Source organism: Molothrus aeneus, chromosome 1, assembly GCF_037042795.1.
Source record: "Molothrus aeneus isolate 106 chromosome 1, BPBGC_Maene_1.0, whole genome shotgun sequence".
NCBI lineage: Eukaryota > Metazoa > Chordata > Aves > Passeriformes > Icteridae > Molothrus > Molothrus aeneus.
The window spans coordinates 2,904,529-2,927,540 of NC_089646.1; the positions used below are offsets into that span (position 1 = coordinate 2,904,529).

Below are 23,012 nucleotides of genomic sequence, written 5' to 3' on the forward strand. Positions count from 1 at the left end.
AGGAAAATCAGAAATTAGGTAGAAAATGCAAATTTATAACACTCCACTAATTCACAGAGACTGTCCAAACATATATTTAAGATCATTTATTCTCTATGAATCTTCATGAAAAGGAAAATAAGCTTGACCACATATATTGCATATACTGACTTTACAGAATCTTTAAACCTCTGAGAGTGCACAAAATCCAACTTTAAGAAAAGTGCATTTGTATCTCCCTCTTTCAAAAAAACCCAGAAAAGTAATTTTTGATTCCTTTTTGAGTTTGTCATGTCAACCTCTAACATGAACAGGGGACAAACGTTGAGGGCAGAAATTATTTTTTTTTTGCTGTGCTTTCCTCTCCTACACCAAGATTTACATTTTACAGGCTTGCAAGAATTAATTAAGATTCCACACGTCTACCACAATGATTTTTAGCTGTTGGTGGAATTGTTGTACTCTCTGAGGACATGAGTGTTGGATTAGGCCCTTTGCTGACCCACTCATTTCTGTTTGAACTTCTGATACATCATCACCTATCTTATTTTTCAATTCTCAGTGATTACAGTCCCTCCTGTTCTGGGGGAAATCCCTGAGCTCCCAGGGTCACACTGGTACAATTCTATTGATTCAACTCCAGCAGACCTTGGGTTCTTCCCTATTTGCTTCAAGAGGGGACAAGGCACCCTGAGACCCATGAAGAACAAAAGGAACTCTGTCACTCAGCGGATTCTGCAGCACAGCAAGAAGAGAGATCAGGAACAGCTCCTGGATTAAACTCTTTTCTGACCCGGAGCTGGGGCAACTGAGAGGTGCTTTAAAAACTTTTATTCCATTTTCATTCTCATGTGAAGGGTGAGACAATACAGATGTTTTAATTTATGTTATTATAATTAGAAGCTAACTATTATTTAATTATAATACATGATAAGTGTTTCTTGGTCTACCAGGTTTAGCCACACCATGCTGAAAATGCCTTAAAGCCAATCACCTAAAATTACCCCTCGTGGGTGTCACTCCAATGCATCTTTCCTGTTCTATTTCCCCAAAGTACCCAGTCCTATTTCCAAGGCCACCCTTTGAAGCTCGTTTCTGGCTCCATTTCTCCCTCAGCAATGTCTGTCCTATTCCATGGCATTTCTAAGTCAGCATTTCTCATCTCAAAGTTTACACACAGATGCACACACAGTGTGAGCCTTCTGTCAGGCTTGGAGAATTCCCTACAAATCCATTTCCCACACATGAACACGATGAATTTTGGGAATGTTGAGTGAAATCCTGGGAACTCACCCTCCTTGGCTGAGCTGGCGAGCAGCACCCCGCAGTCGATGACTCGCACGTCTGCGTAGGGCCTGCTGGCCGTGTCGGTTTTGAGATTTTCTATCTGTTCTATGACTTCAAAGCCAGAAATAACCAGCCCAAAGACAACGTGCACACTGCAGAAAGGAAGTAGTTACAAAGTGCAAAACGTCTATGAATCATTGTGGTGATTTTCCAATTAATTCCACATTTCAAAAGTCAGTCTGAGATAGAAACATTGAGCTCTTAATGCATTAAGTAAGATTTTTTAATGATTTTAAGTTGAACATTGACAACAATGCTAAGATTTTTATGCAATGTGAAACAAAGATCCAGTCTGACATCAAGTACTTGCCTCAAACTGAAGCAGTCTCATCTCCTCAACAAGAGCAGGGTAAACAGATTAAAATTCCTAACCCACCCTTCTATTTTTGCAGTTTGTGCAATAGAGATCAAGAGCCCATCTATAAACATGACAGAACTCCTTCCCAGAGAAGCAGAATTTAGAGATCTCTACAAACCCAGGATACAATTCCCCTCTGGCATTGCAGGGACAGTTAAAATAAAGGAATCCTTGGTTTTGTTCTGTGGTACCACATTTCTCTTCCTGTCTTCCATTTGCCCCATAAATTTTAGGGATAAAAACAAGCCCCAAAAGAGATGACTGCTCAAATATATTAAGTTTGGCAATTCAAGTCCCAAATTTATGGCCTGAGGGCAGCAAGCAGTTTTAAAGAAATAATCCTAGGATTTAAGACAATTCAAGTTTTTGTCCAGATTTAGGAAATAAGTTGCAACTTGAAATTTTTATAGAACTGAAACTTTTGTTTTCTATCTCATCCCATTGTATAATTTCCACAGAGTTAAGGATTTGTTTCCCCATTGTTGTCTACTTTCAATATAACCCTCAAACTTCAGCAATCATTTGAAAAATAAGAAAGGATTCTTACCCATCGAGATGAGGAGCAGGTTTTGTTGTTCTGTTGGACAAACAGCAAGATGGGAAGATGGTAAAATAAAATAAAATCAGGGATTCAGATGAAGTAAAAGAGGAGAATGACACAGAAAAAAAAAAAAAAGAGGTGAAGGTAAGACAAAAATAGTGAAAAACCACAGTTAAATATATGGAATTAACAAATTAAAATTACAGATTATACACACAGGCTTTCTTAAACTTTTACATGGTGTTTGTCTGAAGTTTAGCTAAGTGTGCATACTGAAAGCTGTACCAAGTATCATTTCATGCATGCAGTAAACGATTTCCAAGTGTCTTTAAATACACATTTAATGTAACTTTATGATTTTTAGAGAGAAGATACAATTTGGTGATAAATATTAGGTGACCAGTGGGATTTAAATGTTTCTGAGCTTGTTAGCTTCTTAGATTGCAAGGTCACTTTAAAGAGAGTTTATTTTAAAAAAGAAGAGTTATGATATGTGAGAGATTCTCTGCTTTCCCTCACCTCCCACCACTTCTTTCTCACTCCCCATTTACCTGCTTGGCCTCCTGACTCAGAATACAAGGCAATGTTTGTGTCTTAAATCATCAAACACTTCAGCTCAAAACCTCACAGGCTTCCCAAAATCAACAGCAGACATTCTGTGCCACCTACACTTCACTGATAAATGCAGATTTCCTCTCTATTTTTCAGCTTCTCACATTGAGCCTGAATGGAAAATGCAACTGCTTTTTCTACAAATCTTTTGGATTCTAATGCTGTGAATCCTTTTCTAAAAGCAAACTAAAGTTACTTCTCCAAGTGAGCCTGAATTCCTGCTGCACAGGGGATCCTGCTTTGCAGGGATATTGAGTAAAGAACATCAGAGCCTGCTCAAATATTGGGGGAGAAATAAAATAGAAATCACTTCCCAAAACATTCTCTCTCTCCTCCCAAGCACTATCGTGCTTTTAAAGCTTTCTTCCAATGAATTCCCTGCTCTCAAAATAAATAATCAATCCCAGGTGATTTTTCTAGATTTACAATAACACAGATTTGGTATGAAGTTTTTCACTGCTAGAATAAAATATTACTTCTTAAACACTTCTCTTCCCTTGAGTTTTGAACTACTAGGTCACAAAACCCTGCAGTGCTGAACACATCCCAAAAGGTGGAACTGTGAATCAGGAGTGTTTACACTCTTGATTTTTTTTTTTTTTTAAGCTCCAAATGTCAACCAGCCCACCCACTTCCTTAATACTGAATAATACAGAAAGCTTCTTTGGGTTAACACAGGGGAAGAAATGCTATTAACACAACATTAAATTTCTCAATAGCAGTAGGTGTTCTTTGATTTTTCCTTGCTAACACAGCATATTGCTACAAAAAGAAAAATCCTTATGGCTTTTGAAGCTCTTAAAGCAAGAGTTAACTGCATTAACAACCTGCTGCTAAGTAAACAGTTGAAGTGGCTTTAATTATGAAGCTGATTTAAAGGGGTGAAAAAACCAGAAGTGGGTTACTTCAATGAAACCAAATAGTAGTGAAGACTGAGGGTTTAGAATTAGCTGGAAACAGCAAGAAGCTCAAAACCAGGGCTGGGGAGGCTGCAGGTGCTCCTGCCATGCTGCAGCAGCATTGGAGACTAATTAAGCAAATTACCTAAGCAGGAGCTGCCTTTGGACTGGTGCTTACTGAGCAGAGGAAGGGGTGCTTGGTGCATTAAACCCATGCAGAGGCTGCCCCACTCCCCTGGCAGTCAGAGGTAAAATAAACAGGGTTTTGTCCTTGTTCACCAAGAGAGAACTCCAGGAGAAGCTTTGTCCCACGGGGAAACCTTTCAGATGCACCACAAGGACTTGGGTGACTGAGTAACTTCCCATGGAAAAGAGAGCCCCAAATCCTTGTGGTGCCTTTGAAAGTTTTCTCACCTCAGTGTCAGGGCTGTAATCTGACATTTATTCTGCAAAGGTGCACTTTAAAAAAGCATTCCAAGGTTTTCTGCATCAATCCTTGAATATTTGCTTTGGCTTCAGAACTTAACCAGGAGCAAACCTACCTCCTGTCTTGGCACTATAGAAACCTAAAGCCATGATGAGTTCATCCCCCCAAAATAATACTTTATTAGAACATTTCTATATAGAGCTCTCACTATTTAAACCATTCAAAATCTGCCTTTTAATAGACACTGTTATGCAGGTTATTTACAGAAGGACAAATACCTTTCTTCACTCAGGTTTAAATTGGTTTAGGATACTGCTGAAGAGAAAATCATCTTTTTGATAAAAGCACGTTCTTACCCACCCCCCCAAAGAACCTCAGGCCTAAGAAAGGGTTCAATGCACATAACAATATGATCAGAAAAACAAGAAAGAGAAAAACAGAAAGAAAAGGAAAGGACACAGCCTTAGAGGAATGAGACATTACCTTTGGAGCGCACGATGTAACACTGTTTCTGTAAATTTTACACAAAAATGGCAGAAATAAATTGTAATACATTTTCAGACAAAACTGAGTCTATGTTTTATTAAATACAAGTTTAAAATTATTATTAATCAAGTTGTATGCAGAAAAAGGATGCCTAAAAGAGGGCTCTAAATTTTCTTTAGAATACACTTTGAGAACTAAAGTTCTCCTTAAAAACAAAAAGAAAACTGGAGACAAAACCTGCTTGCAAAACTACTGCAAAAACAAACAGTTAGAAAGAGAATGCCCCCACTCCCCTCTGAGTCTCAATCCAGCAAAAAATGCTCAACTTGAAGCAGATGAATAAGCAACTTCTGTGGGTTTATTCACATGCTTGCAGCTGCACAGGGCTTCAGAGGTTCTGCTGAATCCATTGCCAAGCAGGAACTCCCCAGGCTGGCACACAAATGTTTGGACTCACAGAGGAAACGTGTACAGCCAGGAGTTCCCAACTTCAGCCAGTTCACAGTTAGCTAACATCCTCCTCCTACTATGAAACTTCTCTACAAGTAAGAAAAATCAGTGTTTTCTCTAAAATATCTGCATCGATTGCTTCTGCTCAGAATTTTAGAACAAAAACCACATTGCAGGTGCAAAAAAGCCCAAAGAGGTGCAGCAGCTGATAGTGGATTTTACCCTGGTGTAATTCTGAGCAGCAGCAATGTTTGAAAACTGAATTATCAGCTGAGCTCATCCCCAGCCCTCCCACCACCCCCAACAAACTATCAGTGATTCATTATCTCTTTGTTATTGATGACACATTCAAGTATCCTGGGAATGTTTTCGTTTTTCCATAAACTTTTGATCAAGCCAATGGGACCTGCTTGTGTGAGAAGTGCATGTGTGCCAATAATGCTCAAAGATAATGCAACATCAGCCCCTTCCAGCTGACATTTTTTCATTTTTGTATTAGTCAATAATTAGCTCAAAAGGTATTTCATTCACAACAACAACAACAAAAAAGGAAATTATTAACTGTTGATTAGAAAAATACCTACTTTGGGACACCAAAACGATATGAACTACTTTTAATGAGCTGGTAACATTCAGAAATAATTTGTAAAAATCAAAACAAGAGTCTTCCCAAATTATTTTATCCTTCATTTAGCAGATCAAAGTGGTTCCTTTGTTTCAGTTTATGAACTGGGCATGGCACCAGACATGAAAACGTTTTTAAACCATAAAATCCTCTTTAGTTCTGAGCAAAAAAAGCAGAGCTTGAGAGACACATTAAACCAAAAACACCCTCAATAAGGAAAAAAAAATCTGTCAGTAATAGGAAATCAGACTCAAGTTTTAAATAGCTGTGGAACAGAGAGGCAAGAACTCCAAGCATTTGAACTGATAAGGAACAGAATCCAGGACTCCTCTTTAGGTTGCACTAAGGGCTTATTCCTCACCACACTGCACAGCTGAACTATAATGAAATAATTATGACAGAAACTTCCCTCTTTTCACAAAGAGGTTACTTTGTTTTGCTTCCTATTGTTGCTTTACTCTTCCTTCAGCAGGGGCACTTGTGGTTTGTTCCAAATGTAGCTTGGCAGATTCGGTGCGAGGGGAAACAGAGCTGAGCAGTGGGAGGATCAGGAGTCATTAACGCTCCTTTATTTCCTCATTTTCACCAGAACTGCACAATTCTGTACTGGGAATTCCTCCCTGGCAGGTGGGCCACAGGAATGATGGAATGGCTCTGAAGAGACAAGATATTTCCAGGAAAAAAGAGAAGGGAGCACATGGCTCCAGAACATCACCCACAGGAATGAATGCAGGCACTGAGCTGGAAATGCAGAACAGCTCTGGGATCTGCTCTGTCTGTGCTCACCCAGGGACTGCTGCTGATGCTGGCAGCAGCAATTCAAAGCAGCTACTGCAGATACAGAAAAAGAAAAGATGGTGCTGGAGTGGTTCCTGCCAATCTCTGCCACATCCTAGGGATTCCTAGCTTGGGATGGAAACAGGACAGTTCCAGACTGACATCCCCACGTAGGTTTAGAACGCTTGTAAAATCACTGAGGGTTCTACAGGAAGTTATTCATAAAAAATAAATCAGAGTGGGGCTCCCTGAACACACACAGAGTCAATTTCTGACCTGGTGCCTTTACAACTCTCTCCAACACAAGCCTGCAATGAACTCCTACAAACCTCTGGGTAAAGAAACTGAAATTGCAGTGTTTTACAAATCTAGAGGGATTCTCTCTGGATCCTTTCTGCTGAACTGCAAAATGCTGTGTTCCTCCAGAGCAGGAAATGTTTCTCAGGCACATGAGAACAGACTTGGCCTATTCACAGAACATGTGCATGGAACTCACAATCCTCCCTCAGCTACACTTTCTCCTTCCCACCCAACTGTTGCTTCTAGTCAATTAAGGGGTAAAAAAAAAAAAACAAAAAAAAGGGAGGAAAATAGTCTACAAGCACTAAACCCAGCACTTCTGATACTGCACAGACATTTCTGACTCCTTGCATCTCTGCACTGTGCCACTCTCCAGCACAACTGGATTTCAGTCCATGCTTTTCCCTGAAGCCTCCCAACATCACTTCCACTGCCTTTTCCATGCCCAGCTCTCACTGTTGCCCATAAATCCTCCAAGCTCTTTCATGCCAGAGAAATTCCTGACTCCTCCAAGAAAGCTGATGATTTTTTAGGATGGCTCAGATGCCTGTTTACAGTAAAATGAGTCTGGAGATTCTGTTTCAAGTAAAACTGTCCACTTTAAATCAACTTTTAGGCATTGCAGTCTTGTGCCTGGTTTGCTGGTGCAATATGCCAAAGAGACATTTGCTGCCTGATTACTTCCTTGAAGATTCATTACTCCAAATACAACTTTTCTCTGGAGAGCAGAGAATTCTGATGAATTAACAGAACTCTTATAGTCAGGATCCTTGTTATTATTTTAGCCCTACTTGAACAAACTGTTATAGAAAAGAAAATCACTTTTTTGCACTCCTCATCTGCCACATTAGATGTGTATAAGATACAGAGTTCTCACCCTGAAAACAAATGCAGAGCTCTAAAGAAGCTCAGATGAACTATCTCCCTTTCTATAAATTTAACCAATGAAATGAAATAGATACAAATATTAAAAGAAAAAAAATCTGAAGGCTACCACTGAATATTGCCTTTCACACACTTTTCAGGTTAAACATTTGAAGAATACTTTACCTAATGATAAACTACAGAGAAACTGAGCATTACTGGGAGTATAAAAAACACATTTTAATTTCAGCTTAAAGTGTCAAGAAGAAAATATTTTATTAAAGAAAAGCTCTATAGATGCACTACACATTCCCTAAAGTAATCAGACAAATGCCACCCAGCAAGACTAACAGCTTTAATAAACTGCATTTTGCACAAACTGCCTGGATACAACCTGTAGGAGCTGCTTCCCACTTGGAATCCTGATTCTCTTTCCTGGCTCCAGGACAGGCTGGTGCCTTTTCAGACATCAGAGACCCAGAAATCTGCATGGGAAGGCAAAAGCTCCAGAGCATCCTCATCCTGAAGGCCACAGAGGACACCCCAGGAGCCTAAAGCTAAGCCTAAGCAGAGCTAAATCCAGCTCTGGATTCCTGCAGGCAGCTCAGGTGAATCCAGCTCTCATGGAAGTTTTTAAGTCTCTTACTCTGCCTCAATTCACACTCACACTTTTTCAAGTGATTCTATGAAAAAATCCAGAATTTTTCAAGGAATCTGCATCTTTCAGAATACTCCTATATTTGATCAAAGTGCTTTTTAAATAATCTTCATTTATTGGCCTGTATTAGTTATAATTTAGTATCCAACACAACCTTGGGTTGTTTTGGTGTGTGGGGAGAGACAAGGTGTTAAAATCTGATTGAACAAGCTGAGCCTACCAAGCATCAGGGAAAGAAGATGACTTTGGAATCAAATGCAGGAGAGAAAAGAAACTTTAGAGCCCTCAAATGACAGCTGCTTGACTGATGTGACATCATTAGGTTTTCATGTTCAATGTTCAGATAAGCTTAAAAATGGAAAATGAAGGCAAGAGAACCCAAAGGCAAGTCATCAAGTGAAAAATAATGAAGCAATGCCTTCAGAGAGCTTATTAAGGCATGGAGTTTTATTTATATCAACTGTTTTCAATATTAATGTGCACACATATCCTTTCAGATTTATTGTAATGAAGCACAACATGTAAAATTTCCTTTGAAGGGAACAGAAAACAAGCTTTTGAAACAATTTTATCTCTATGAAATGTCTAAACAGTGCTAAGTGTGAGACTTTCTTTTAGGTTCCTATGCATCTTCCATTTTCAGGACATTTTTTAGGAAAAGACCTAAAAATGTTTCTTATCTGAACTACATCATATCATACTGAAGATCTTTTTCAGGCAAAGAAAAAAAACCCAAGATTTTTGAGGACAATTTACTCCTTTACTGAAGCCAGGGAAGCGCCATTCATTCTTATCCCCCAAGAAAGATGGCAAAGAAAAAAAGACTTTTTCTAGTTAAGTAACTATGCTAAAATTTACTTTCCAAACCCCAGTGTTGTTTCCCAAAGTATGTCCAGACTAAAGTTATCAACCTGCTCTTTCCAAATTCAAACTGGTAAACATTAACAGGAGGCAATTTTGAAAAGGGAGTTAACAAAAGGAATAATCACATCAAAGTGTGCAAGCTTAAAAAACCTGACACTGAACCTAAAATACACTTGCTTTGACCTGGAAACCCTCAATTATCAGACCTAAGTGTTTTACTTATGAGTAAAGCTAAAAGTGTTTTCTGTAGTTTCTAGGATTTAACAGAATGTGGCTACTAGAATGGCATTTTTTAAAGGTAATGAAGGAAAAATCTGGTTATCAGAACATAATTCCACATAGTGTTGGTATATGCACAAGTTAACAGAGTTATGATGTATTTAAAAATTATGTCAGGAACAAATACTCAAAAAAAATAATAATAGTAATCACAATTACCAAATCAAAATCCCCACTCATCCTCCTCCTGGAAAAAACCAACAAACAAAACAGCTCCCCAAAAGCAAATCAGAAATCATCATTTTTTCAAGAGCAAAACCATACAAACCACCTGTAGACCTCACTCCCCCTCACATACAATGCTCACCACTGTCATTTGCAGATAATCTGATGAGATTTGTGCACCCACAAAGCAAAGAATCTATTCCTGGCTGCTAAGAACTGAACAGAAATCATATTTTTAGGGAAAAAAGCCACAAAGGACAAACATCCATGGAGCACCAGCTTTAATCTAAACGAATGCCACAAGGAAATCTTGATCTCTACCAATTCCTGGAGCAGGTGCCACTCCTTCCTAGCCAGGATCAGGAATGGAGAACATGGATATGGATAATTTAGCAATACCATCTTTCTCATGAACAGCGCTTCTCTGTGTAAGAAAAGCTCCAGTGTGGGATCACTTCTACTCACATGAAAAATTGGGAACCATTGGTATGTTTCCCTCGGTTTGCCATTGACAAAAGGAACGCTCTGTCATGTTTGAGAATAAAGTTTTCATCTGTTTGAAGAAAAAATATGTTTGTCAGATTTTCCCTGGCAAGGGAGACAGGTTGTTTTCTTAGTAACTTATGGATGCTCTAAGGAGAAATTCTGCTGCTGCTGGAGAAACGGGAACAGGTTGGAGGAAAAACAACAATCAGGTTTAAACAAGTCTCTTCAAATTACAGTTGAGACAAAAGTTTCTTTCTTAAAATGGTGCAGATATAGTGCAAACATTTCTCATTTAAAAGAATTCATAATGAGTGTCTTCAAGAAACATTAGATCATGGATTTATATCCTGAGTTATTTGGGTAAGAACAAGGTTGGCACAATTATTGACATTCTAAACCAGGAATTAACATACATGATGCTGTTATTGACACTCCAGGTGGAAAGGTCAGGAGAAAAAGCTGATTATTTGCCTGGTATGGCACACTAAAAATGCCACCTCTACACTCAAAATTGGAAGTCTCAAAGCAGAGAAGGGAAAAAGCTCTCTATATCTGAATCTAAGTATAAAAGCTACTAAAAATAAACTGAACATGCATTTTATAGTGCAGTGAATTAAAGAGGAGTTCTGGTTGTACAGCAGAATACAAAACCAGATCTTCTCCAGGTCATTTCCAAAGATAAAAAATACCAATTTGAATGTACAAAACTATTAATTGTTAGATCACATGTCAAAACACAATCCTGCATATTTAGCACTCGCCATGAGAAACAAACCCTGAGTAACTTCTTAGTAAATGGATCTGTTCAAGCCTTTCCTTGACTACAAACTTCAATGGTCCCATATCAAACTCTGTCTGTTTTTTAAGAGAAACTTAGTTTCATGCATCTAACCACACACAGAACCTGTAAACAGAACTTATTTACACCACAGAGGCTGTAAATAAGTATATTCACTGTCTTAACACTTGAATATCACAGCAACCACCTGGTTTTTTATAGAAATAATTGTATGTCTTTAAACAAATAATTTAAAAACTCACCATTTTCCTTCCAACAGATTTTTACAAGAGGTAATTGTACATTGATTTATCAATTCTTTGCAAGGAAAATGACTTGTGTAGCATATAAATAAAGGCAGAAATGAACCCTAAGCATACAAACCTTGAGTAGGGAAGGGGAGGAAAAGGGACATTAACAAAAGAAGAAATCACTGTTCAGAGCTGGAATTATGTGGATTTTCTCTCAGAATTAAGTCATTAACCCTCAGAAAGGTTAGACACAGAACTCTTTATTTCTCCAAGCAACACAGATATCCATCTACAAAGGGACTTAGCAGTTGTCTATATATTTACTAGGGAGGGGACAAGGGAACAGAGTTTGAATTTGTGTTACTGAGCTTTTGTCTCTTACCTTTTCATTTTGCAAAAGACCACATTCTCTATAAACAAAAGAATATGTTGACAGTTTTAGGCAGGAAGATAGGAGTTTATTCATGAATAAAGTTGCCTAGCCTCCATGCTGAAAGTCATGTTTAACCAATTATGTTAGCCTTAATTAATTGTCATTTTAAGTTAAATATTAACAAAAAATTATCTGAAAGTCATGCATATAAAAGGAATTCTCATGCAACATTAGTTTCATGCAAAAAGGTGATCTATGAGTGAACCTGTTTTCATTAAGTAGTTTGGGAATCAAGACTTGTTTATCTCAGGACTGAACAGAGAATCTGCAAAGACATATTTGCTCTTACCTTTGAAATAGCCACCATAAATAGATTCACCTCCTTTTCCATTACCTACAGATTTAAAAAGCAGCAATTAAAATCTTTTGTTGAAAACCTTTTGTTTCACTTATACAAAAGTTGTGCATAACATTCCACCAGCACTTGACTCTCAAAATAGGAGATTCCCTCCTCAGGCTCTTTAGGACAGGACACAGTGAAAACAGACATTTTGGTAGGGACAGGTATTTCAGGAAAGGAACAAACAATCCAGGAAAACTCCTTCTGGAGATGTTTCTAGCTCATTCAATGCTTTATTATCAATTTTAAACTTATTCAATCAGTTACATTCCTGTACCAACAGAACATCACCAGGGCTGCCTCTACTGCAGACCCAGAAGTGCAAAGCAGTTCAGACTAGAGTTTGCATTTGAATTGTTTTAATAAGATAGAATATCATAAAACCCTCCAGTGAGGAGTTTTTAACACACTTCTCTAAACAAATATTACATCAGTTGAAACATTTGAGACCTTCAAAAATTAACAATAAAATGGGTGATGATCTATGCTCTACCTTACACAAATGAAGTATTTTTATGGCACTCTAATACTTTCATGGTATTTTCTAAAGTTATGAACACATAAATGCTAACATTTCTGTTCCATTTCAAATTTGGCAGTTTTAAAAGCCCATTTTACCTTCACTGAAGTCCCCCCCCTGAATCATGAAGTTTTTAACCACACGATGGAATGTGGTGCCTTTGTAGCACAGCTTCTTCCCAGTTGTTTTGCCAATTCCTTTTTCACCTGCAAGAAGGGGAAACAAAACCAATCTACAGATTGTCACTGAACCAATTCCAAGGGTTTCCCTCCCTGGTTCTAAGGGATATGGCAGCCATAACTAAAAGATAACACAGTCCTACCTGATGCCTTTTCACCATCCAGAAGGGGGATTTTTACAAGGGAACTCTGAGGTTAAAATTAAGTTGTTTCTTTAAAAATTTTCCCTTTCCCCCTCAAGCAGAAGTGTGTAAATCTACTCAGGGTAATTTATAAAAAAACCAAGAGTTCAGGATAATGGTGGGTTAGCTATTTTCTGTGGGTACAGCTACACCCCTGTGCAGGTCACAGTATCCTTTTCAAACCACTCACACATCTGGATGTGCCAGATGATTCCCAGAAGAAAAGCCAGGAAAACAGGTTTCAACTCAGCTTCAATGTGATCCACACTTGGAAAAGTGGGATTGAGCTACTGCAAGCTTCCACACCTTCCCCAATCCTTGCACAGTGTCTGGACACCCCTTTACAGCAGCTGCAGATCAGGTGGGCTGGTGATTTTTCAGTTAGTGAAAAATCACCACACAACCTCGAGTTTCATTTGCACTTCTTCCAAAATTCAGAAGAGAAGCTGCCCTGGGCTCGTGGATGAGTGACAATGACTGGCAGGGCTGACATTCAAGGCAGTAGATCCATGAGGGATTTATGCTGGGCAAGAGACACTGACTGGAGCTTCCCAGAGGGGGAAGCTGGCAGAATGTGCCAATTAACAGTTAAAAGTTGTAATAATAATAATAATAATAATAATAATAATAATAATAATAATAATAATAATAATAATAATAATAATAATAATAATAATAATAATAATAATAATAATATATACTGTGCAACAGTTCAAGCCCCACATTATCCACATGTACAGGAGATGCAGTGTACTGAAACATGAATTAACAGAATAAATAACAGGTCAAATAAGCCAATGTTGATTTTCATCACTGGTTATGGAATAGGTATTTGACACACATAGGTAAGAGGACATTTCACCAAATATTCTGCACTCTAGAAATGCAGATACACTCATTACCCAGAGCCAACACTCCCCTGCTGCAATCTATTACTCTGCCACCCCAATCATCCCAAATTTGCCATTCCAAGCCCATCACTGCCAGGGCAAAGGGCACTGCTGTTTATCATCCCTCACTCATGGAATACATATTTATTAGTTATTTACCTGCCTCTCCACACCCATAATCCCAATCCACACCTCCTCCTACCCCGTTTTTGATTTCCACATGAGTTATGCAAGCCGAGCTGTTTATGACAGGGATGGACACACTCCTCCCCTCTTTGTACAGCACTGAAAACCTTCATCCAACACCACCATGGAATATCTGCCTGCATGTTTGGCCATGTCTCAGGGGGTCCCTCAGGGCTATGGAAAATCCCCTCAGAGATGGGATCCTGCATGGCACTCGAGCTGGAGCAGTTACAGTCCTGTGCCAACAGAACATCACCAGGGCTGCCTCTGCTGCAGACCCAGTTCAGACTAGAGTTTGCATTTGAATTGTTTTAATAAGATGGAATACCATAAAACCCTCCAGTGAGGAGTTTTTACACACTTTTCCAAACAAATGTTACATCAGTTGAAACATTTGAGACCTTCAAAAATTAACAATGAAATGGGTGATCTATGCTATACTTCATATAAATGAAGTATTTTTATGGCACTCTAATACTTTCGTGGTATTTTCTGAAGTTATATATTATGAATACATAAATAACATTTCTGTTCCTTTTAAAGCTTAAAATTAAAATTCTTAAACAGAGCTGGTGGTGAGATGGGAGCTTTGGCTGTGGCCATAAATCCCAGCCCCTTTTCTTACCCCCCTTTAGAGTACTGCCAGTGCTTTCCCAGTCAGGTAAAAGACACAGGAGTTGTTCCAGTGGCAGGAGCTGCAGCACCTCCCTGAGCTCAGACACTTCCACACAACATCCAACACACAGCTCCTGAGCTCAGCTTCTCCTCTGTTTCAGGCCAAACACCAGCCTTGCTCTTTTTGCTCTAGACATGCATGGATTTTGTCAGGAAAAGAAAAATCCTTGTCTTTGAGCCCCATCCTTCCTAAGCAGCTCTTTCCAGGCCCTGCAAAGCCCTTGGAAATGGGATGGCAGAGGAGAATTGGCTGCCCTGGGACCACCTGGAGGGCAGCTCAGTGTGAATTGGGTGCCAAGTGGTGCCAGTTTGAGATCAGAAGGGAATCAGCTCCTTACAAAGCACCACAGCAGATGGGCCCAGCTTTGTTCCATAGGTGGGCAGCATTGCAAGGCCAGCTGCTGGAATTTAAAAAGGACATTTCCAGGGGCCAAATCTACTTGTGACAGCAATGCCAGGATCACTCTGTCCTCCTCCATCTGCCAAAAATACCCTGGCTTGATGATGGCTTTCTGCAGATTCTATGCTCCAAAATGGGACAGCATCACCTCTCCATTAGAATTTACCTCCTCAGGTGGGAACAGGCCTTGCAGATGGCTGTGGTTTGTACTTGGATAAACTAATAATTATTAATAACAAAAATCACTATCAGTTAAAAGCCCACTATCAATAAAAGCCCAATATTTATTATTAATTTTAAACTTATTCAAACAGTTACATTCCTGTACCAACAGAACATCACCAGTGTTGCCTCTACTGCAGACCCAGAAGTGAAAAGCAAATGTATGCTCCCAAATGTATGAAATCTTTAAAAAAGACATTATTAATAAAGAAAAAATTGGTATCTCTGCAGGTTGTAAAATAATCCACAGAAGCCTCACTGTTGGGCAGAAAATGGAAGAAGACATTCATAATTATCAATAAAATCACTATCAATAGAACTATTAACATTTAAAATGTTATTTATTAATAATAAAAATCTGAAATATCAGCTACATACCCGAGCACAAGCAAAGGAAGTTCTTACAAGTCTTTGGACAAATGTCTGAGAAGAGCTGAAACATAATTCGACCAACTAGAAAATAATTAAAAAAAAAAAAAATTAAGAGTTTTAGAACTGTCTGGAATAAGAAAATCTGCATATAAATCAATCTGAATGTTCTAAAATTGTAATTTTCTGAAAAAAGGTTATTTTATCAAGTAGAATAAGAAAACATCTGAAGTATGCATATACTAAAACACACAGCAAGAAAGAAGAATAACAGAATAGTAAAAAATAGACAATAAGTAATAACATTCCATCCAATTTATCAGAAGACCTAGAGATTCCATTGTGATTTCAACCTGGAAAGCCAAGCTGATTTACTAAAAGAGTTTAATCATGTCAGATCTTTTCCATTTGGAAAATGATTTCCCATAAATACAGCTCCTCAGAGAGCTGGAGCAATTCCCTCCCCAATTACTGTGTTTATACAAATACATTAATAATCACATTTGCACAGTTTTCCCTGTGATCATTACCTACAAAGTCCAACTGGCTTGGCTCCATATTATGCTGAGGATTACAGCTGCATTGGCACTCTTGGCCTAAAATCCTTCAGTTTAAAAAAAACCCAGATGAATCAAACAGGGAAGATGAAAGGCAGGCAGGACTAATGCTCCACTTGCCAGCTATTATGAACTAAATATTTTCTCTTTGCTACTGGTGGTAATTGTGTTAGGTCCCTTCCAAATCTATTAAAATACTGCTGAAAAGTGGTTGAATATAAAGAAAACTGTTTTAAAACTGATTTCTATTTTCTATTTTATTTTCCAAGATAGTGGGATAGTAAAGTACTAAAAAAAAAAAATCCATGACAAACTGCTCCCAAATGTATGAAATCTTTAAAAAATACATAATTAATAAAGAAAAAATGGGTATCTCTGCAGGTTGTAAAATAATCCATAGCAGCCTCACTGTTGGGCAGAATTACAAGGAGACCAGCAATAATCTATCAATGAGCACTACACTCTAGTGGTGCACACTGGTAAGGCTTCATTTTTAAAAGTAACTACTCCAATAATAACTTCTCTTTACTTTCCTTTAAAGAAAAAAAAAAAAAGTTCAAATGTATTTCATTCAATAGTTAAAAAAAAAAATAAATTGAGAGGCTCCTAAGAAACTGCATTCAATTTTAAGGCTCTGTCCAAATATATGCAATTATAAGATGGTGAATTGTTGGTTCAGAAAGGAGGAAATAAAATAACAGCATCAGTACTTGATAATCTTAGATAAAAACTCCAGATGCCTTGAGCTGTTGAAAGGTCTGAATCTCATTAAGTGCAGGAAGAATGTTTTCTAAGCATTCATCACCACAGCAGGAAAATCCAAAGGAAATGGGTAGGGAGAGTGTCCAAAGAATGAAGAAATGGAGAATATTCAAAGATCCCCCATCAAACAGCAGCTCTGTAACTACCACTATGACAGAAAGGCTACTTGTTTGTAAGTGGAGAAACCATTCTCAACTGTGAGGATTGCACATTCCTACCAGGAACACAACAGACCAGACACCTCAGGAGAAGAGTTCCCAATTTTCATTCTAGCCCAGGAATTCAGCAGAACACAAATCCCACTCCCAATCCCTGCTGCACAAGCACTGAGCTGAGCAGGGACCCAGTGCTTCAGAGAGCCACGTGCAGGCTGCACAGAGCCATGGGAGAGAAGCCACAATGGCTTGGGCTGGAAGGGACTGGAAACTGCACCCAGCCCCAGCTCTACTGCCACAGGCAGGGACACCTCCACTGGCCCAGGCTGCTCCAGGGACACCTCCAGGGACACCTCCACTGCTCCAGGCTGCTCCAGGGACACTTCCACTGGCCCAGCTTGCTCCAGGGACACCTCCAGGGATACCTCCACTGGCCCAGGCTGCTCCAGGGACACTTCCACTGGCCCAGCTTGCTCCAGGGACACCTCCAGGGATACCTCCACTGGCCCAGGCTGCTCCAGGGACACTTCCACTGGCCCAGCTTGCTCCAGGGACACCTCCAGGGATACCTCCACTGGCCCAGGCTGCTCCAGGGACACTTCCACTGTCCCAGCTTGCTCCAGGGACACCTCCAGGGACACCTCCACTGGCCCAGGCTGCTCCAGGGACACCTCCAGGGACACCTCCACTGCTCCAGGCTGCTCCAGGGACACTTCCACTGGCCCAGGCTGCTCCAGGGACACTTCCACTGGCCCAGGCTGCTCCAGGGACACTTCCACTGGCCCAGGCTGCTCCAGGGACACTTCCACTGGCCCAGCTTGCTCCAGGGACACCTCCAGGGACACCTCCACTGGCCCAGGCTGCTCCAGGGACACCTCCAGGGACACCTCAACTGCCCCAGGCTGCTCCAGGGACACCTCCAGGGACACCTCCACTGCCCCAGGGACACCTCCAGGGACACCTCCACTGGCCCAGGCTGCTCCAGGGACACCTCCAGGGACACCTCCACTGCTCCAGGGACACCTCCAGGGACACCTCCACTGGCCCAGGCTGCTCCAGGGACACCTCCAGGGACACCTCCACTGCTCCAGGGACACCTCCAGGGACACCTCCACTGGCCCAGGCTGCTCCAGGGACACCTCCAGGGACACCTCAACTGCCCCAGGCTGCTCCAGGGACACCTCAACTGCCCCAGGCTGCTCCAGGGACACCTCCAGGGACACTTCCCCTGCCCCAGGCTGCTCCAGGGACACTTCCACTGCCCCAGGCTGCTCCAGGGACACTTCCACTGCCCCAGGCTGCTCCAGGGACACTTCCACTGCCCCAGGCTGCTCCAGGGACACCTTCCACTGCCCCAGGCTGCTCCAGGGACACTTCCCCTGCCCCAGGCTGCTCCAGGGACACTTCCCCTGCCCCAGGCTGCTCCAGGGACACCTTCCACTGCCCCAGGCTGCTCCAGGGACACCTTCCACTGCCCCAGGCTGCTCCAGGGACACTTCCCCTGCCCCAGGCTGCTCCAGGGACACCTTCCACTGGCCCAGGCTGCTCCAGGGACACCGTCCACTGGCCCAGCTTGCCCCCAACCCTGTCCAGCCTGGCCTTGGACACTTGCAGGGATCCAAGGGCAGCCACAGCTGCTCTGGGCACCCTGTGCCACGGCCTCAGCATCCTCCCAGGGAACAATTTCTATTTAATATCTCATATAAACCCATCCTCCTTCAGTTTGACACCTTGTCCCATTGCTCCTTGCCCACATGAGTCCCTCTCCAGCTCTCCTGGAGCCCCTCTAAGTCCTGAAGAGACTCTAAGGTGTCCCTGGAGCCTTCTCTTCTCCAGGCTGAACAGCCCCAACTCTGTCTCTGCAGGAGAAGGCTCCTCCTGCACTCACTGTGTGAAATAACACTCGGCACTTCCAGGGAAAAAGCTGTCACCACCCCCATTCTGCTCCCAGCCCAGCTGCTGCACCACCAAGGTGCCAGCTGCCAAGGAACTCAGGAGGGCTCTTAGTCCCTGCAGGCTCCAGAAGGGACTTGTGCTCTGAGGCATAAATTGTAGAAGGATTTTGCTGCAAAGCCACCACATTTAGCACCTGAGGCAGCAGACAGCAGCACCGTGGTGCTCCATTGGAAGAACTCTCTTGTGTTCTTGCAGATGACAAGGCAGAAGATGGAAGGAGACATTCCTAACTAAGGGATCACTTCCAGCAGTATTTTTCACCAGTGCTTTGTCAATAACAAAGTCTGCCAGGTGCTCATAAAATCATAGAATGATTCCTGCTGGAAGGGACCTTAAATCATCCAGTTCCATGTGCAGGGACACCTTCCACTAGATCAGGTTACTCCATGCCTATCCAGCCTGATCCTTTAATCCTACAAACTGTAATGCACATCTATCCAAGATGCAAAGATGACAGATGCACTTTATGAGATGAGGGCTGTATAAAACCTGGAGCACTGCTTACCCAGCTCCATGCAGCCACACAAAATGCTGCTGTCTACTCCTGAGACACAAACCACACACTGGGAATCCATCTGCTGGGTTACTGCCTGCATTTTACTGCAACTGCATGAATACCATTATCACTGAGAGGTTGTGTTTTCCACTGACAAACAGGCAATGAAATGTGCCAGAGAAAGATCAAACCCATTTTCACACCTTGGTCAAAGATGCAGGAAAGAACAGCTGCTAATCAAAAAAATAATAGAAGTATGTATGATTAGCACCTACAAATCTTTCTCTTACCTCAGCCCTCATCAAAAAAAAAAAAAAAAAGAGAAAAATCTCATTTTAAACTTGGAACTGAGGTATATGCTGATATAACACAGATAAAAAAAGCATTTGAGATGCTACTTATTTCCCCAGATTTCGACACCTCTCCTCTGAGATGATCCACCTTCACTGCAGACAATTTCCAATGCTCTCTTCAGCTTCATTTCCCCAATATAAAGGTTAAGTGATCTGATCAGGGAACAAGCTCTCTGTGACTAACCATAATATTTGTACAGTAAATTGAAATAAACAAACAAAAATTGCTACAAATCACTCAAGTAAGCAAAAGCAGCTCACAAACCTACCCAGAGTCCTCAGTTGGCTTTAAGCAAGAAATGACAGCACAGACACCTCAACTCCAGGCTAAAGCCAGAACTGCTGGGATTGCATTTGCCTATTATTTATGAAACAATAAATCTGATAAAAGTATTATTTGTAAGCAGGCTTTGAACTTATTTTTTAAAGAATCAGAGTAAGTGGTGAAAGAAATAGGTACATCATTCAAGTGATGCCTACATAAAATCTAAGCTGTTTGGAAATTTGATGAAGTGCTCTCTGCAGCTAATGAGCTGTACCAACTAGAGAAACCAGAAAGAAAAATGACCAAAAATAATCCAATTTCAGAACTCTGGCTTCAAACTAAAAGATGATTTTTTTTTCTTTTGTTTTTGAACTCCTTAATTTTCCAGCTGAGGAAGAGCTACTACTTGATTCTAATTAATCAGGGTAGGAATGTCCATGCTATACTGCAATAAGGGCTCCTGCTAGCAAAGTTTATTAAAATAATCATTGATTTCAAATGTTTATTGTTTCAAAGGTAAATCCTCGAATTCAGCTGCTTAATCTTTTGGAAAAACACCTTTGGAGGCAAACACACATTGTTTCAAGTTATTTTCCAAGTACTGGGAAGTGTTTTGCTACATTTTATTATGTACATTGTACATAATAAAATGTAGCAAATGTTATCAAACATAATAAATGTACATGTTTTGTACATTTATTATGTTTGAGGCACACAGGCATCGAGTTCAGCTACACACTCCCAAAACAAACCTGGGTTTTTCAAAACTGTATCTACTGGATTTTCTCTTTTCTCAATTTCTTAAGAGTAAAGCAAACAAGAGGAATTTTTCCCAGCCTATCAGCAGGAATATCCTGCTGAAGGAGAAAGCAGGGATTACAAGCAGTGAGACAATGATGCACAGCCCAGGATGGCTGCCAAGGGCCCAAAGGCTCAGCCAGATTTGCATACAGGTTTGAATAGCAGCTCACTAAAAGGACCCTATTTGAATTGTATTAATTTGTTTATCCCTAAAACTGGCAATGCTAAGGCATAGGAATTTTTTTTTAAACTGCTTCCAAGTAGAAATGTGGAGTTTTCAAGGAAATAAAACCTCAGTGTGGAACAATGATGGATTTGATTTAAAATATGAGTTTGAAGAATGGATGCCCCAATTGCCCTGCAGGGACCTGCAGCCCTGACACATTAACACTTTGTTAACACCTCCATGCCTCACCTGCACTCTTTGCAAGGGAAAGCTCCATCAACTTCTCTCCCTGGCTCTCTAAGCCCATTCTTCCACAAACACCACCTGAAGTTCCCTCCATTCTTCACAAAACCAAACTTATTTCAGTCGTGCACACATCAAACATTCCCTGGGCTCAGCTTCCCAGGGATATGGAAGTGAGAGGCAGCACTTGGCCTTCTGGAGAAGAGGCTGATCAGTTTTTCTTTTATTTACTGATCCAACTTGTTCCAGACCTCAAGGTGAGATTTCAGGGTGTTTCAGCCTGCCCTGACAACAATTTCATAGGGTTATTCTGAATAAATTGTTTTGTTGAATCAATTCCTTTCAAATTTCCATTTCCCACTCCTGAGAAGAGTTTTCTCCATATGGGATCCCCTTGGCTCCCTGCTGTCCCACACACAGTGGTTGCCCATGGGTTCATGGACAGCCCAAGTTCTGGGTTCTATTTGCTGCAAATTTTTCCCTTCTAAAGACTAAAAGTTAATGTGGAGCCAGTTGAGAACAGTTTCTGTCTTTAGGAATTTAACAAAAAGCCCACGAGGCATCATTGGGTCTATTACTGGAGGCACAAGAGAAAGACTATTGCAAGGGTGCTCCTTTCACATAAATTCACAGGAAATCCCAAAATACATCAGGCTAAAGTGACTAGAAAGAGAGAAGGGAAGAGCAGACTGACTGTTCTGGGAAGGGACACATCCCAGCAATGAAAGAAACTGAAGTGGAACAAATCAATGAGCCAGGGGTCAAACAGAAACAGAAGAAAAAAAAAAAAAAAAAAGATAAATTATTCTATGAATAAGAATGAAACAAAACAAACTGATGAAATTTATCAAACTTCATGATGGATGAAACCAGTCAGGGGGTGGGGGGGAGATGTGGGAAAAAGCTTTTGGATGGCCACAGGAGCTGCCAGAGCTGCAGACTGCATCTGTGACATCCTAGTGGGACATCTGTTCCAATTACCACGGCACCTGAAAGGCCCCAGCTTCACACAGACTTTGCCTCACAGAGTAAAGACAGAATTATTTAAATAGGCATCTGCTGCCATCCCCAAATTCTTGGAATACTGGAAGCAGTTAATCCTGTGTGCACACTCAATGTGCCCAAATCCACTGGTGGGGGGCCCAAAAGAAAGGAGAAGCACTATTTGTGGCAGTATCAAAAGAAATGCTTCTTCCTGATTTGGTTTCCATTTGCCCTTTAAAAATTAAGAGCCACAACCTGCATTCATTAAAAAAAAAAAATGCTGAACAGGCTACTTAATTTAAAAGCAGACTAAATTTAGCTCTAAAAACCACCAAGCCAACAAAATTTGCCCCACTGTAAGAGGCAAGTACAAGCTGGCACTGAGTTTTATTCCAAGGTTCTGTAGCTGTAATAAAATAAGGACACAAAAGCTGTAATAAAGCTTCTGGAAGCACAGCCAAAACAGAGCTGCACTCCTGCATTTTCCAAGGGATCTTATTAGAGTAAAACTGACCTGACTTTTAATTGCTACAGGTATCCTGGCACACCCTGGGCAAGCAAAGCCTGCAAGGGCAGAGCCAAGGTGTGTGGGGGGAATGGTTTTGGACTGGCAGCAGCCTAGAGTGTAAAAAAGGAGCCAGTTTTGTGTTCTGCAGGCAAAAAGATGCTTCCAGTGCTGCAAGAGGCACATCCCCTTCTCTCTGCATCTTGTGGGGATGTTGGTTCAGCTTG

General features: G+C 40.9%; 1 protein-coding gene across 2 annotated transcripts in view; it reads right to left on the reverse strand.

The window, feature by feature from the left end:
* Nucleotides 1-23,012, reverse strand: part of NKTR (natural killer cell triggering receptor) — a 39,691-nt gene that overhangs the window by 14,241 nt on the left and 2,438 nt on the right. For both annotated transcript variants that reach the window (XM_066550503.1, XM_066550495.1), the window contains exons 3-8: nt 15,552-15,626; nt 12,538-12,645; nt 11,869-11,913; nt 10,097-10,184; nt 2,232-2,261; nt 1,273-1,418 (exon numbers count right to left, since the gene is read on the reverse strand). In XM_066550503.1, coding sequence (XP_066406600.1) covers nt 1,273-1,418; nt 2,232-2,261; nt 10,097-10,184; nt 11,869-11,913; nt 12,538-12,645; nt 15,552-15,626 — 492 coding nt within the window. The remainder of the gene's footprint in view (nt 1-1,272; nt 1,419-2,231; nt 2,262-10,096; nt 10,185-11,868; nt 11,914-12,537; nt 12,646-15,551; nt 15,627-23,012) is intronic.